The following is a 14,808-nucleotide window of genomic DNA, read 5'->3' on the forward strand; positions in this document are numbered from 1 at the left end:
CATTCTTTTAATACTTTTAGCCATCTTTAAGCAGAAATGAATTCATTTTCAGTTAATTCTGTTTTGTATGAAAAGTTATTTCAGAAAAATCCGTAAAAAGTAAAAGACTATTATTGGTTGCTAAGGAGGTGGTTCTAGCAACTAAATTATTAATATATACGTACGTTACTATGGAAACCAAAATTAAATGTCAAAATTACATTTCAGTATTCTATATTTGTTTGTTTGTTTGTTTTTTATTTACTTCATATCAAGTACAAGTTTGAACATATTGGGCATAATAATTTTACAGAAAATTTAAAAACGTGTATAAAAAGTTCTTTTTATCTTGTAATTATTTTATATTTATATAGAAGAAAACTATTATCATAGACGCACCTAATAAATTATCGATTTTTATTAAAGTATTAATTTATGTTACTGATAACAGATGACAATATATAATTATATTTAATTCGGGTCATTTTAAAAAAATAAATAGAATTTTTTTTATTTATTTGTTAATTTTCATTAAACTGTAGGTATTTAAAAATTTCCTTATCTTTATACGAGGTCGGTATATTGAAAATGATTAGGATCTTCGATTAAACGCTGACTTGTAACAGTAAAAATAAATTTTCATTTTTATTATTTCTAAACGGGGAATAATATGTTTCCATAAGTTGGAAGAAGGGATATTTTATCAGAGTTTTAATGAGGTTTTTTCATACCATTCGGACAATGTATTAGAGTCTTGTTATGGACCGAAGACATAGTAAAGGTGATTTTTGCCGGACGTGGGATTCGAACCCGCAGTATCGCCTTTAGAAACGGGCACTCTACGAACCAGTCCAACACGGAGCATAATATAATATTATATATGTAGTATAATTGTGGTAATAATATGATTACATACAATCAACAAAGTGATTAGATTTTCTCAATACCTCTTTAGGTATAATACTTTCTTGTTTACAAAGTATATTCAACATTACAATTTTTAATTAAATTACCTATATTACTCTCACGAGAAAAATGCACGCCAAGTGGGGGTTATCCATAATCGCTCAGGTTTTTTCTTGTCATGAATGTCTAAAAGAGTGTTTTTTATGTTGATAAATTGAATGTTGCTCAGATTAATAACACGATAATTTCTATAATAATTTACAAACCATTCGTATTGATTGGAACACGTAGAAAAATAATTATCAAAACAATGTAACAAACACGAAAAACATCTCGAGATAATGGAACATTTAATAAATATAATTTACTATTAAAAGAAAAATGTATGAAATTCTTTTAGAACAAATTTTACATTCCATTATTAAATAATCGATTTACTTTAATTTTACATTATTATTCAATATGTTGTAATAGATATTCTTACTTTCATATTTTCCGTACAACATTATTAAAAAAAAAAATGAAAGTTAATTTAATTAATGTTATTTTTGATTATTTTATTTGCCTCAAAAAATAATAAAACTAAAATAAATTTTACGTTTTCAAAAATACAATAAAAATTGTTTTCTTCGTGTGTGATAAATCATAAAACTATGAAATAAATTAAGAAGGAATTAAAAAAATATACTATGCTATTCAATATTTTTTATAGATTTTAATTATAATTTTATATTATTGACAACAAAATTATTAATTATATTGAATATTCAAAAAATCAATATCTCATATAAACGCGCCATCTCCAACAATGTATATTATATTATAAGTTTTTACTTGAACTATAGATAAGTCAACAGTAATGTTATTTTCTACGTGCATTGTATTTGTATAATATAATCATCATCATCGTCATCAGCCTCAATCTATCCACTGCTGGATGAAGGCCTCTTCAAGCTGCTTCCACTTCTCTCGGTCCTGTGCATTGGCGTTGCCACGTACTTCCATAGAACTTTATCATTTCTTCAATATATTTCATTCATACAATTTCATTCATTACTATAATGAGACAAAAACCATAGTTTGATAAAAGTGAAACAAAGTATTTTTATCAATAAAGTTTAATTTGTTGTAACATAATAACATATAACATAATATGTAATTTGAGATTTTTTTATCTACCGACTACACTGAGATAAAAAATAACTCTGTATATGTGCTACAAGTATTATTTTGGTTTTGAATGATAATAGAAACCACCGTTTTGTCAAAATATTGTGTTGGTCAGTAAAACAACTGTTTTGGAAAATAGTCGTTAGAATAAATTATCACTTATTATAACAAATATTTAAATATTCTAGTTTTATTAATTCATTGTGACATTTAAATAACACACCAACATAAAACAATAATTATTAGGTAGACAACATACAATTTTATTATATAAGTCTGGTACCACTAGATTATTGCATTCGTCCTGCGGCTATCCTGTCTGAAGATAGTTAGAAGATAGTTAGGTACCTTAATATTGTCTCATTTTATGTCGAATATCCACCAACGTATAGCAAGTATTTTATGTAGTTAGACGAGTATTGTTATACTTTAACCCCATATTATCAGTTATCGTTTTTCGTAGTAGTTATACTATATTGTGATGTTGGTAAAACCTTGAACTATCTAACTAGATAAACCATCAGTGAGCCTGCCAAACCACGTGGATTTATAATTATATTGTTATTTAAATATAATTTTCACACCTTCGCTCTCTACCGGAAGGAAACCGAAGAAGGAGAAAGGTGAGGAGAATATTCATACCATATAAAGGTGAACATATTGTGGAGACTCAAGATAATTAAATACGTGTGTATCTAAATAGTATTTATTTACTTAACCAATTCAGCATTATACTATGTAATTAATTATATATGACTATAGTTATCTATTAAGTCATGTCATATATTTTATATAATATAGGATTAGAAAAAAATTACCAGGTGGTAGCGCCAGCCATCTGTCAATATTCTTGTCGATGCGGTCAATATTATTATTTTTATATCAAAGCAAAGCAATATCGGGTAACAATATTCATAGCTAAATAACGCGATGATTTGAATTCCAGTGTACATAGATTGTTATGTATCTATTTCGATAAAGCCAGTGTATTTTACGTGAGTTTAATTGGTTTTGGTTTAGACGTTTGTGAAAGACAAAAATACAAATTTACTTGCGTCAGAGAGAGGTTAGATGTGCATAACTTTGGTAGACAGAGAGTGTGTGCGTGTGTGTGAGCACTCTGGTCCGTTACAGACAGACCGACATGCATATATACAGATAGATCAAGACAAATATATATTTAAGGCTATACTTCAGTTGAGGCATGGTCTAAAAAGATCGTGGCTAGGCGATGCGCGGATTGTGAAATGACGCGTGCGGAACGAAATATAATTTGTCATAAAAATCCAACATGCGTCCATTCAATGTTATTTTTATTGTTATATTACTAATAATAATAGTATATTCATTTGACATGTTTTCTTTTTAAGTACATACGTAAAGTTTTTTAGTCATCTTTACACGATTTAAGAATATTTTCATCCGACGCCATGACAAAACAAATCGACGTGCGGACACCTCCACTGTCAGTCTCCGATTGGCGACTAGTGAGAAATTTTGTCACACCTTCTGTTGAAAATTATTTGCCGTTTCACTTATGTATGCTCTTAATAAGATGCACAGGGAGCACGCACGCGTTGAACACACGGTATTTGGTACGCTCTTAATGTAATGCACGCTGATATCCTGCATCATTGCTAAATTAAAGACAAAATAAATAAATTTTATAGTAACTTGCTACTCTTTAAAAAAACCATAGTTACATCACCTTTTATTGTTGGAAATTAAGGGTCATTGATATTTAAATATTAAAAAGATATATAATATGTAGGTATACTATTTAAATTTCACTAAGAAGGAAATAATTTTATCACAGATAACTGATATTATCTTCGTGCACTTTATAATAAATTTTGTGGCATTAATACTTTTTAAAGTTGAAAGCAGTGGCTTACAATAAATGAGTAAAACTAACAGTGATTTTTAAAGCCATCAAAATATAATAAACCTTAACTAAGACTCAATACTTTTGATAACATTATTTTCGTCAGTACCATAACGTCATGCGGGGATAGGAAAATTAAAATATGACATACATACTAATAATATATTATGCCCAGTGGCAAAAGGTAAGCTATTGAGATCCGACAAAAATAGTTCACACTAAACTTTGCCAGTCAAACATATTTGTTTTCATTGAACTAAGACTGCAATATGTAGATAGTGTTTGTTAATTTTTATATTTCAATATTAAACCTTGTCTAATTCAAGCCATAGTAGATAATAGTAAAAAACATTTGATTATCATCTATACAATATCTAAAATTATGCCATTAAACTATAGATACTTATTTTATAGATATACGGATTTTTTTTTTATTATGGATTGGTTAGGAAAAAAAAAACTAACCAGCTAATCATGGTTTTGTTTAGGCATGATTTAATTTAAATTTCTAAACTAACCAATACCATCTGCAAATTGTGTTTTTAAATCAATGAAATCAAATAAGAATGACTGAAAAAGTTTAGTGTGCACTATTTATGTTGAATCTTAACAACCTGCCTCCACCCCTCTCGACTGTATTATGCCCAGCACTTTTGTTTGGTCTCGTATCAATTTATTTATTATTTCATTTCTCCATTCCGCATTGTAGCACTCGAACTGGAAAATTTTACGAACATATTATTACCTACATAGAATAGAAATATATAAATACTTATTTTTCAATTTTATGTGTATTTTATAAAATATAGGTTCTTTGTTATACTTATGGTTTATCTACCTCAGCTGGTCAAATTATTTTTTCCCACAAGACGGAGCGGTCCATGCTCCGGTCCATATCGAACCGTATCGCATTGCATTACTCATATAATATTATACATTATTTTATATATAGCTACACGACAGTACTGAAAGAATATAGTTAAATATGTGATGCTTCTATGATAGATGGAGGTTATCTTACATATTTTATTCAGATGTCGGAATGCACTCCATCTAAAGGGGCTCGTAAACGAGCAATTTTTGACGGCAATTTGATACGGATATTGTGTTGCTGTTAAAAGTTCCCCAAAATACAAAAATAGTAGTCTACGTTGCCGAAACTTTCCATCTATTGCCTTTGCTTTCTGACAGCATGGTTGGTCGATATATCAAATATCGAACTCAATCGAAAATACGGCAATAATTGCTAGATAAATCTATTTCATTCTCGCTCTGCTCCATATGTGCGTCTCTGTTTGACCTCACCCCTAGCAACAATAAAAACATTAGTGACAGCCGATTTGACAATACATTGTTATCATTTTTCGCAGTGTCGTTATTAATATTATTATGGCGTTATTACTAACCGTCAATTCACACTAAGTACAATGAATATGAATAATGAATAAATGAACAAACGACAGGGTATTGGAGCTTATTAATGTGGTTTATTTACGTCCGGAGCGAATCCAAACTTTTATGATCCTAATATGAAAACCAACTACAAAGCTGCACAAACGTCAAATTTTGACATTCTTTTAAAGTTTTTAAATACATAATTATCAATAACTAATTACTGGTTTATATTACTTGTTGTTTCACGTTTGTTTAAAAGTAGGACCCGGTCCAAATCCTTCTTTCATTTTGGATTAATTTGTTTAGGTACGAGTATGTGATTATTTTTTATATGGTGCAGAAACTTCATTGCCGGCCGTTGTTGTCACTTGTACGCATACAATTGAATATTATGTCATTGCATCAGCCTCACTTGCCCGACACTGATGACGGGCCATACATTGCCCAGCAACTGGGCAATAGTTGCATCATTTTTTTGACAATTGTATCGGCAATCTGCAATTTTCGATGCTCGTTTACGGGCCCCTTAAGGTTATCGGACAATAATTAGTCAGTGATCTCTAATAATATAGCGAGTTATTACTAACAGTGATTAAGTATATCAAAATAATATTGAAGTCGTGTATCATTTTACGAAGCACATTATTCAAATTATTGTAGCTACTGCACGCTACTGTTTGAAAGCATTGGGATCGTAAAATAAAATGAGATCACTTCTTCTGGTAGAAAGTAACAACTTGCGGATATCAAAATTTAAATGAAATCGGAAGTTATTCTGCAACTTACTAGAGAAGCAAATTATAGTAACTTATTATTTGTTACGTAAGAAAAATAAAATGGAAGTTGTAATCTTTATACCTACCTTCTGAGATGTGGCACTCTTCCATTAACATTATACCATGTTTTAAGTATGTATAATTCAGTAATAATATAATAATAACCAATTACTTATTACGTAGATATCTACGAGTACCTACTTAAATAGTACTAGGCGTCCTATCACCCCGTTTCTAAAAGATGTTAGTCCTTTCTCACACTGCGTTTGCCTCATTTCCTTCATAAAAATCCGCCGCTGGAAATCAGCTATCACAAGTGTAGTTTAGGTCTCTCTTCAGTATGCATTACTATTATCATCAGCCGGAGTCGATCCACTGCTGGATTAAAGCCTCCTCTAGCTCCTTTCACTGTTCTCTTCTTTAGATCTTCGCTACCTCGTACATCCACCGAACTTTATGAGCATGGGTGGTCTGTATGACGCTATTTGTCCAGCGGTTCCTCACTCACCGCGATATTCCATCCCATTGCCATTTCATCTGTTTAGCGATCTCTATCACTCCGTATACTCTTGTCTGTTTTCTTATACATTGGTTTCTTTTGTGGTCTTTCCGCGTTATGCCCAACATGCACCTTTCTTTGCCACGTTGCCAGTAGATATATATCAGCATTATTTTCATATTATTATAATATTATATTTGGATTTAAATTCGTATATCATTGGAAGGAAAGCTAAAAAAGGCTCTCGACTTTGATCCTGGGTCGATTTGATACTTCAACGATCCGTAAAAAACTGAAAATTTTCAAAAAGCTATTATTATAATAAAATTTTTTAAACAACCGCAGAAAGCTCACTATTTCCGCTAAAGAATTATTGTAAACATACTTATAATCTCTGCAAGCTTCGTCACATTAAGACTACGTGTAAAAAATTGATTGAATAATAATTATTAATGTATTTCACTTTACCTCGTTGTATTGCTTAATATTTTAATTACTATATAATTGGGTACCTACCATACAGGTTTAAAAATAACAGGATACCTTCGTTAATGATACATTAATATTCTTTCATAATGCAAAGTGCAGTGCCACTGTATGGTCGCCATACTGAAGATAGTTTCGATATATTAAATAAAAAAATAATTGAAATTAATAATATGTACATGTAGACATTTTGATTTTGTAGAACATCGATGTATTTTTAAATTCAATTAATAAATTAATCATTGGTACTTACCATGAATTATTTTTAAATATTATGTTTGCTTTATTTAACGTGTAAGTTGTCAGTAAATTGTATTCAATTACATCTGTCGCTAAATACTCAAAACAGCACTAAATTTCCTACAAAGCTTTTAATGTTGTAGGTATTAATTCTGTTTATTTCTTTTGTTTCAGATGTCACTACAAAATCTGCAAGTCCCGCGGTCGACGCAGTGGCAGAAGCGTCAACTGATTACGACGACAGCGACATCTTTATGGAGGCGCAAGAAGGTTACGGCCGCTCCAGACTGCCCGACACGCCACTGCCATCTAGCGGTGTCCAAATACAACAAGATCACTCGATAGAGCTTCAAGGCGGTAGCCAAACGTTTTTCCCGTCGTTCGCAAGTTTATTTCAGCCGAGACAACAACCATTAGGCCATTCGCGGCCGCTTATAAGTTACAACCAAGAGGGCGCTTATAGCCAAAGGCCCAGTAATCCGCTGAGGCAACTTTTAAATTATCAATCTCCTTCATATTCTGGATTTAGAAATAATGATTTCGCGAAATCAGCTACCACTCAATCTGCAGATTCCAGTGGAATTCTGGGATCAGGAAATTTTGGTGTTATTCCCGGTGGAACTTTCTTTAGTGACAGCGGTGATACTGAATCTGATTCAGACAGCTACGACAGTCCGTATTACAACAATAATAATGGGCATGGAAGGCCTTCATTCTTCTTTGGAGGAGGAAATCCCAGGCCGTCATACAATCAAGATCAGTTCGCAAACTTCAGAGACTTCGCTGATATTAACGCTCCTTCAAATTCTGCCTATTCACATTTCGTCGTTGTTTACGCTAATAAAAATGCAACAGTGAGTGACGTCGAAAATAATAATTTTGATATTATCAAAACGACAAAAGAACATCATAGCCTGTCGAGCGAACCCAAAAACATTATTGAAAGGCTTGCGCAAATTGACAAAGAAAAGGAATCTGCATTACCGACAGAAGAACCATTAAAAGTTCCAAAAACTTCAAAGACGAAGCAAAAGCTAGCGCTTATCAAAGATAAAAAATACAATAAAAATAACTACAATAAAAATTCTTACAAACGGGAAACAAAAGATTTATCGGATCCCCTCCTAGCGCTTAGTTAAAATATTATTTTATTCGTAAAAAATGGACTAATTTTACACAATGTGTGTAGTTGACACAGTCAGAAGTGGTATAAAATTATGTTCTGACATAATTACAATAATTACAATACCTGCCTAATATTGTGAATGTTTTAAAATGATTTGAAATATTTACAATATAAGGAACAATACATTTTACTTTCATATGTAAAAACAAACCAGTGTCACTGATATAAAAAAAGAATTATATTATACGTGTAATTTTTGTATTTAAAAACAAATCATTCCCAAAAATTTATAAATAAACATTAATAATTATTACATCCAATCATAAAACACATTTCATTAAATTTATTCAAGCTCACACATCAGAACATTAAAAAAAATATTTTTTGCTCTAAGAGTGACAAATATCTTCCCATAATATTGTTATTGTTTATTGTTGAATATTTAGAATAATTTAGACGTAAGATAATCATTATTGTATAAGTAAATAAAATTAATAAAATAAAAAATAAAATTGTAAAATAGATTTCATGGATTTTTTATTTTTATTTCACCAAAGAACATTATAATATTTTTGTTTTGATAACATTTCGGTTTTCATTTCAGTCAACACCAAGATGCATAATTTGGAAAATTTAACAGGACTAGCAGAGCCAGTTGGCGGTCGCCAGTCTGTCTCGCTAGTTCTTGCAGACGGCTTAGTGGTGTTGGATATTAATATAATTGTAAAGTATACATAGACGGCGAAATAGTTTCCCCTTCGGGATGGATTTTCATTCACCTCAGACAGTTTGACATTTCGCTGATTTGTCAGTTTTACAATATAAATTTGGGGTCATTATGCGTAGTCTATTCTTGAGTCTGGCCTTCACAATATTGTCTGAGACCACACCAGGCCGATAGGCCTGGCAGAACAGCTGGCAATCACCTATTGCTACCATTAATATAATATGTTTATATATTGCACTTCTTCTTTCATAGTTATTTGTTTTCGTTGAATACATATTATTATATAATATATTATATATAAGAATACATATTACACATGTTGTTGGTTAGTTTTTTCTAAACCAAGCAATAGTAGTAAACAATATTTATTTTTTCTATCTAATAAATATCCAAAATGATGTATGATTTAATGGCATAATTTTAAATATTTTATAGACAGATGCGTATTATAGCTTGGTTTTCCCAGGGTTTAATTGAATTTTAAAAACTAACCAACACCATCAGCTGTAAATTGTAGTCTTATTTCAATTTAAACAAATACATTTAACTGACAAAGCTTAGTCTGTACTATTTATGGTGGACCCACCCTAACTCCACCCATCGCCACAGCAAGATAGTCTAATTTGTCATCCATTTAGATTATTGCGTCACAATACGTTTTATTTATTCAATGGGGGAAGATCACATTAGATTGAAAAAATGTAAAAACCATCTCACGTAATAAGTCTTTTAAGATGCTCATAATTACTACTCTGAAGAGGTGTGTCCATATGCTTTAAGCAAACTGGTATTTATTTTATAATTAGTAGGTTCTTAAAAATACTACTGAATAAATTCCAAAATGCTTAATTTATTATTTATAAAATTATCTGGGTGAGGAAATAAAAATGATATTATTATTATCACGTACAAAAATGGAAAAGTAGTAACTACTTAATTATAGTACCTGTCTAATTATGACGTAAAATAGTAATAATTGACTATCATAATATTATTTGCCAATAAGCGATAAGATATTATATAAGCGATACAGGTGATAAAGAATAAATGATACGTAATGTCATTTTTTTTTTAAATATTAATAAGAAGAAACATTATTGCAATTTAATTATTATTAATAACATTGTAATAGACGTCACATGAATTTCATTTACGGGGGGACATGCTCAGCGTAATATGTCAAAATGGAGCTTTTGTTCTATTTTCAAAGCATGATCCTGGGCATACCTTAAACGTTGTAGATAATCAATTTATATAATTTTGAAGCCTTATTATCTTTCATATTTATTTTAAACATTTGATGACTGCATACAGTATTTTTATTACATAAAATAGTATTCTTTTAAACCTCTCGCTCTAATGTTTTAGAATATAACGTTTAAGGTATGTCCAGGATGATGCTTTGAAAATGCAATAAAAGCTCCATTTTGACCTATGCTGAGCATGTCCCCCTTAACTACCTACCTAAATGTAAAAATAATACTATTCCATAATATATCAGGATATAACCATATCGTCGGTGTTTTGTAAAAAGGGCGAATCAACCATTTTGGCGAAATCGAGTTTTAAATGAAAATACAATATGTACCCCACTAGCTTTGTTGTGTAAAAACGGCGAATTTTTATCTCCACAGGAAAGTACTTAAAAACGATAATCGACTAAAATTAAATTAATTAAAATTACGAAATAAAAAGCAAATGTGACATATTAGGCCATTTAAAATATTATATAAAAATACCTATTATAATGACAGTATTCTTTCTAAACTTTATTATAAACTTGTTAGATATTTATAATCATCTACAGATAAAAAACAAATAAATGTCAAAAGTTAAAAACCCTCCTCCTGTAAAGTAGCATTTTGGTTGATTCGCCCTTTTTACAAAACACCGACGATATATTTTATATTATGGTAGTATCTAATAGATACATATTATTATAATAATCTTAGGTAGAATTATCTGAAATTATTCATTGATAGTAGTATTAAAATGCTCCATTATTATTATTGGCATGAATACACATATAATATTGCAATAAATGTCTATGCTATTTGAAATGTCAGTTTAATGTTCGATGTTTTCTTGGATTATCACAAATTCTAAATTTGAAAATATTCTGACACGTCAACTAATAAGAGAAAGAAAACAAATGACAATCAGACTCGGAGTTTGACAGCTGATATGATTTCCAGTGTCGTGTTTGGTCGTGTTCTTAGATTATAACTTTGTAGTAATTAGTGAGGAAATATGCAGTTATTTCTTGTTAAAACTCAAAGTACACCATGCCCCTTACAGATTTGAATAGTTTTGTGGTATTATCATTGTGATTTGTGAAATAATATCGATTATATAGAAAGTATTAAGCGACATTAAAATTAATCTGCGGTAGATGGCAATTTGCGAAAATGTATGGTGACAGATATAAAAAGCGATTTAAAAATGATATTAATCTGTGTTTGTGTCGAGTTTTATCAGATTGTGCCGGAGTCAAATTGAAATTAATTCGGGACTCCAAAATGGACCTGAATTATGGTAAAAAATAAAAAAGTAAACCTCGATTTTCATCTGCGGCGCCAACATTGGGGAATGGGACGATTTGGCACCGCGAACTGGCCTCCACCGATTGGCCTCCGGTAATTGGCCGCCGGTACAATCGGACGCCGGCCCAATTGGGCGCCGACCCAATTCGACGCCGACCCAACTGGCCTCCGGGAGATTGGACGCCGCACAGTTGAATTAAATGCGCAAAGGAATAGACGTACGTTACGATTTGTTGGAGTAAATAAGCAAGTCAGTTTAATATGCTTCTACGAGTATCTTCTCAGTAGGTGTACCTTATACATTTCGCGCTTGACACATTTTTAATATAGATTGAGAAAAATTATTATGCCTGATGATGTTTATTAAAAGAAAATAATTCTTCCCTCGCTAAAACTTAAAGATGTGCATAATCAATTAATTTATTGTCCATACATGGGTACTTATTTATATTTACAACAAATATTTAAAATAATGTTAGATGTTAGAATAAAAATTACATTATATTTCAGCGTTTTATCGACTTAATATTATAATAAAGCTTAAATATGTATATTATTATGCATAAATGCGTATTTTAAGATAGTATGAAATTACAAACAAAATATTAAGTAAGTTATCTGCTAAGTATAAATGCTTCAGTAGTTTGATTGATAAACTACTTAGGTACTGGGTGCTGGACGAAATCTCGAAGGTCGAAATCCCGAATGCTGAAATCCCGAATGGCCGAAATCCCGAAAAATGAAAAAATACAAACATCAATAATTGCGCAAATTTTGCAAGAGAGACAAAAACCCATTTTTTGTGGAAATATAAAAAATGTAAAATACAAACATCAATAATTGCGCAACCGTGAGCGCAATTTTTGTAAGAGAGACAAATCCCATTTTTTCGGAAAATGGGTTTTTCTGATTGCGCAATTTTTTTCAGGAGAGACCATTTTGTAGAACGAATGGATTTTGTGCATCTTACAAAAATTGCGCAATCCACGATTGCGCAATTATTGATGTTTGTATTTTACATTTTTTTTATATTTCCACAAAAAATGGGTTTTTGTGTCTCTTGCAAAAATTGCGCAATTATTGATGTTTGTATTTTTTTTATTTTTCGGGATTTCGGCCTTCGGGATTCCGGCCATTCGGGATTTCAGCGTTCGGGATTTCGATATTCGGGATTTCGGCTTTCGGGATTTAGGCTTTCGGGATTTCGGCCTTCGAGATTTCGTCCGGCACCCAGTACCTAAGTAGTTTATCAATCAAACTACTAAAACATTTATACTTAGCAGATAACTTACTTAATATTTTGTTTGTAATTTCATACTATCTTAAAATACGCATTTATGCATAATAATATACATGTTTAAGCTTTATTATAATATTAAGTCGATAAAACGCTGAAATATAATGTAATTTTCATTCTAACATCTAACATTATTTTTAATATTTGTTGTAAATATAAATAAGTACCCATGTATAGACAATAAATTAATTGATTATGCACATCTTTAAGTTTTAGCGAAGGAAGAATTATTTTCTTTTAATAAACATCATAAGGCATAATAATTTTTCTCAATCTATATTAAAAATGTGTCAAGCGCTAAATGTATAAAGTACGACTACTGAGAAGATAGAAGCATATTAAACTGACTTGCTTATTTACTCCGACAAATCGTAACGTACGTTTATTCCTTTGCGCATTTAATTCAACTGTGCGGCGTCCAATCTCCCGGAGGCCAGTTGGGTCGGCGTCGAATTGGGTCGGCGTCCAATTGGGCCGGCGTCCGATTGTACCGGCGGCTAATTACCGGAGGCCAATCGGCGGAGGCCAGTTCGCGGTGCCAAATCGTCCTAGACCCCCAACATTGTGCCACAATCATGCATTCCACAAGACTGTTATTCCTTATTCCATTTGATCGCTTGGGCTTGGTAAGGATATTACAAAAGTCTAATACACTTACCTATATGTTTATATAATAAGTACATAAAATTATGACATAAATATGTTAACATTTTCGGTAAATTATCAAGCGCTTCGGTTCGTAAAATTGCCCATTTCGAGCGCTGCTGTAAACCTGTAAGGTGATAAATAATAAAATGATAACAACAGTTTCTAATACCAACCGACGAACGTACACAGACTTCAAAAACAATGTAAACATAATAAATTAAAGAAATTCTTATCACATCATGTCACTCCCAATGTTGCAAAAAGATCGCTATTAAGGCTTGCAAAATTCAGTATTAGATTAGTCAAGTGTTTTTTTTTACATTAAGTACCTACCTATTCCTAATAACATAATATTATTTCAAGAATGAATATATACATAAATATAACCATGAAAAATATGTAAAGTAGAATATAATATCTACCTAACATATTATTATGTATCATCAATTCACCGTTAGATGAAGGCCTCCCTTGGCTCCTTCCACTATTCACGGTTCTTTGTTCTTCGCTGCCACGTACCTACACCTGCCAAACTTTATGAGTTTGTCTATTCGTGGGGTTTTAGGGCATCTTTGTGATCATTTATAATCTATATAATACATAGGTACATATTATATAAATTTAAATATCTTAGTTGTTCGTAAGTATGTAAATTATCTCCTCCAGTCCCATGGACAGCGTAACTTTATGTAGCAAATGTCAGCAAATCAATGGCCGATATCATTCTGCCAACGTCTTCAAAGCAGAGAATACCTACCTACGAACTGAATGCCTCGAAACCCATGGGGCACAAAATATTATAATTTGAAGACGGACAATAGTATTTTTATTGGTTTTGTTAGTATCTGGCACGAAAGCTGCTATGCTCCACGATTCATCAATAATTTATTCAGGTGGGATGCAGCGAATATACCTATTTAGCACATCAGACAATGTATGTGTCTCTCCGTGGAATCATCTTGATACCGCCATGCCGATTGTCATTTTTTCGACTGACTTCAAGACTCTCCTGCCTTAACGGGACCTTTGATGAATTCAGAGAGCGACACAACACGTTGTTGATAGCAGAAAATTGACTGTGTCTTCCGGTGAGAGGCATAAACACGAACCAAATCGGAGATGTACAGAAAT

The 14,808-nt window shown here is 31.5% G+C and overlaps 1 protein-coding gene across 1 annotated transcript in view; it reads left to right on the forward strand.

Moving 5' to 3' along the window:
- Positions 1-8,986, forward strand: part of LOC147075686 (uncharacterized) — a 156,039-nt gene extending 147,053 nt beyond the window's left edge. The window contains exon 2 of the mRNA XM_085941787.1: positions 7,511-8,986. Within this exon, the coding sequence (XP_085797913.1) occupies positions 7,591-8,475 (885 nt within the window). The 5' untranslated portion in view covers positions 7,511-7,590 and the 3' untranslated portion in view covers positions 8,476-8,986. The remainder of the gene's footprint in view (positions 1-7,510) is intronic.
- Positions 8,987-14,808: the final 5,822 nt, after the last annotated feature.

The sequence above is a fragment of the Rhyacophila brunnea genome, unplaced genomic scaffold (genome assembly GCF_057557595.1).
Source record: "Rhyacophila brunnea isolate RB1 unplaced genomic scaffold, BYU_Rbru_1.0 scaffold_14, whole genome shotgun sequence".
Lineage (NCBI taxonomy): Eukaryota > Metazoa > Arthropoda > Insecta > Trichoptera > Rhyacophilidae > Rhyacophila > Rhyacophila brunnea.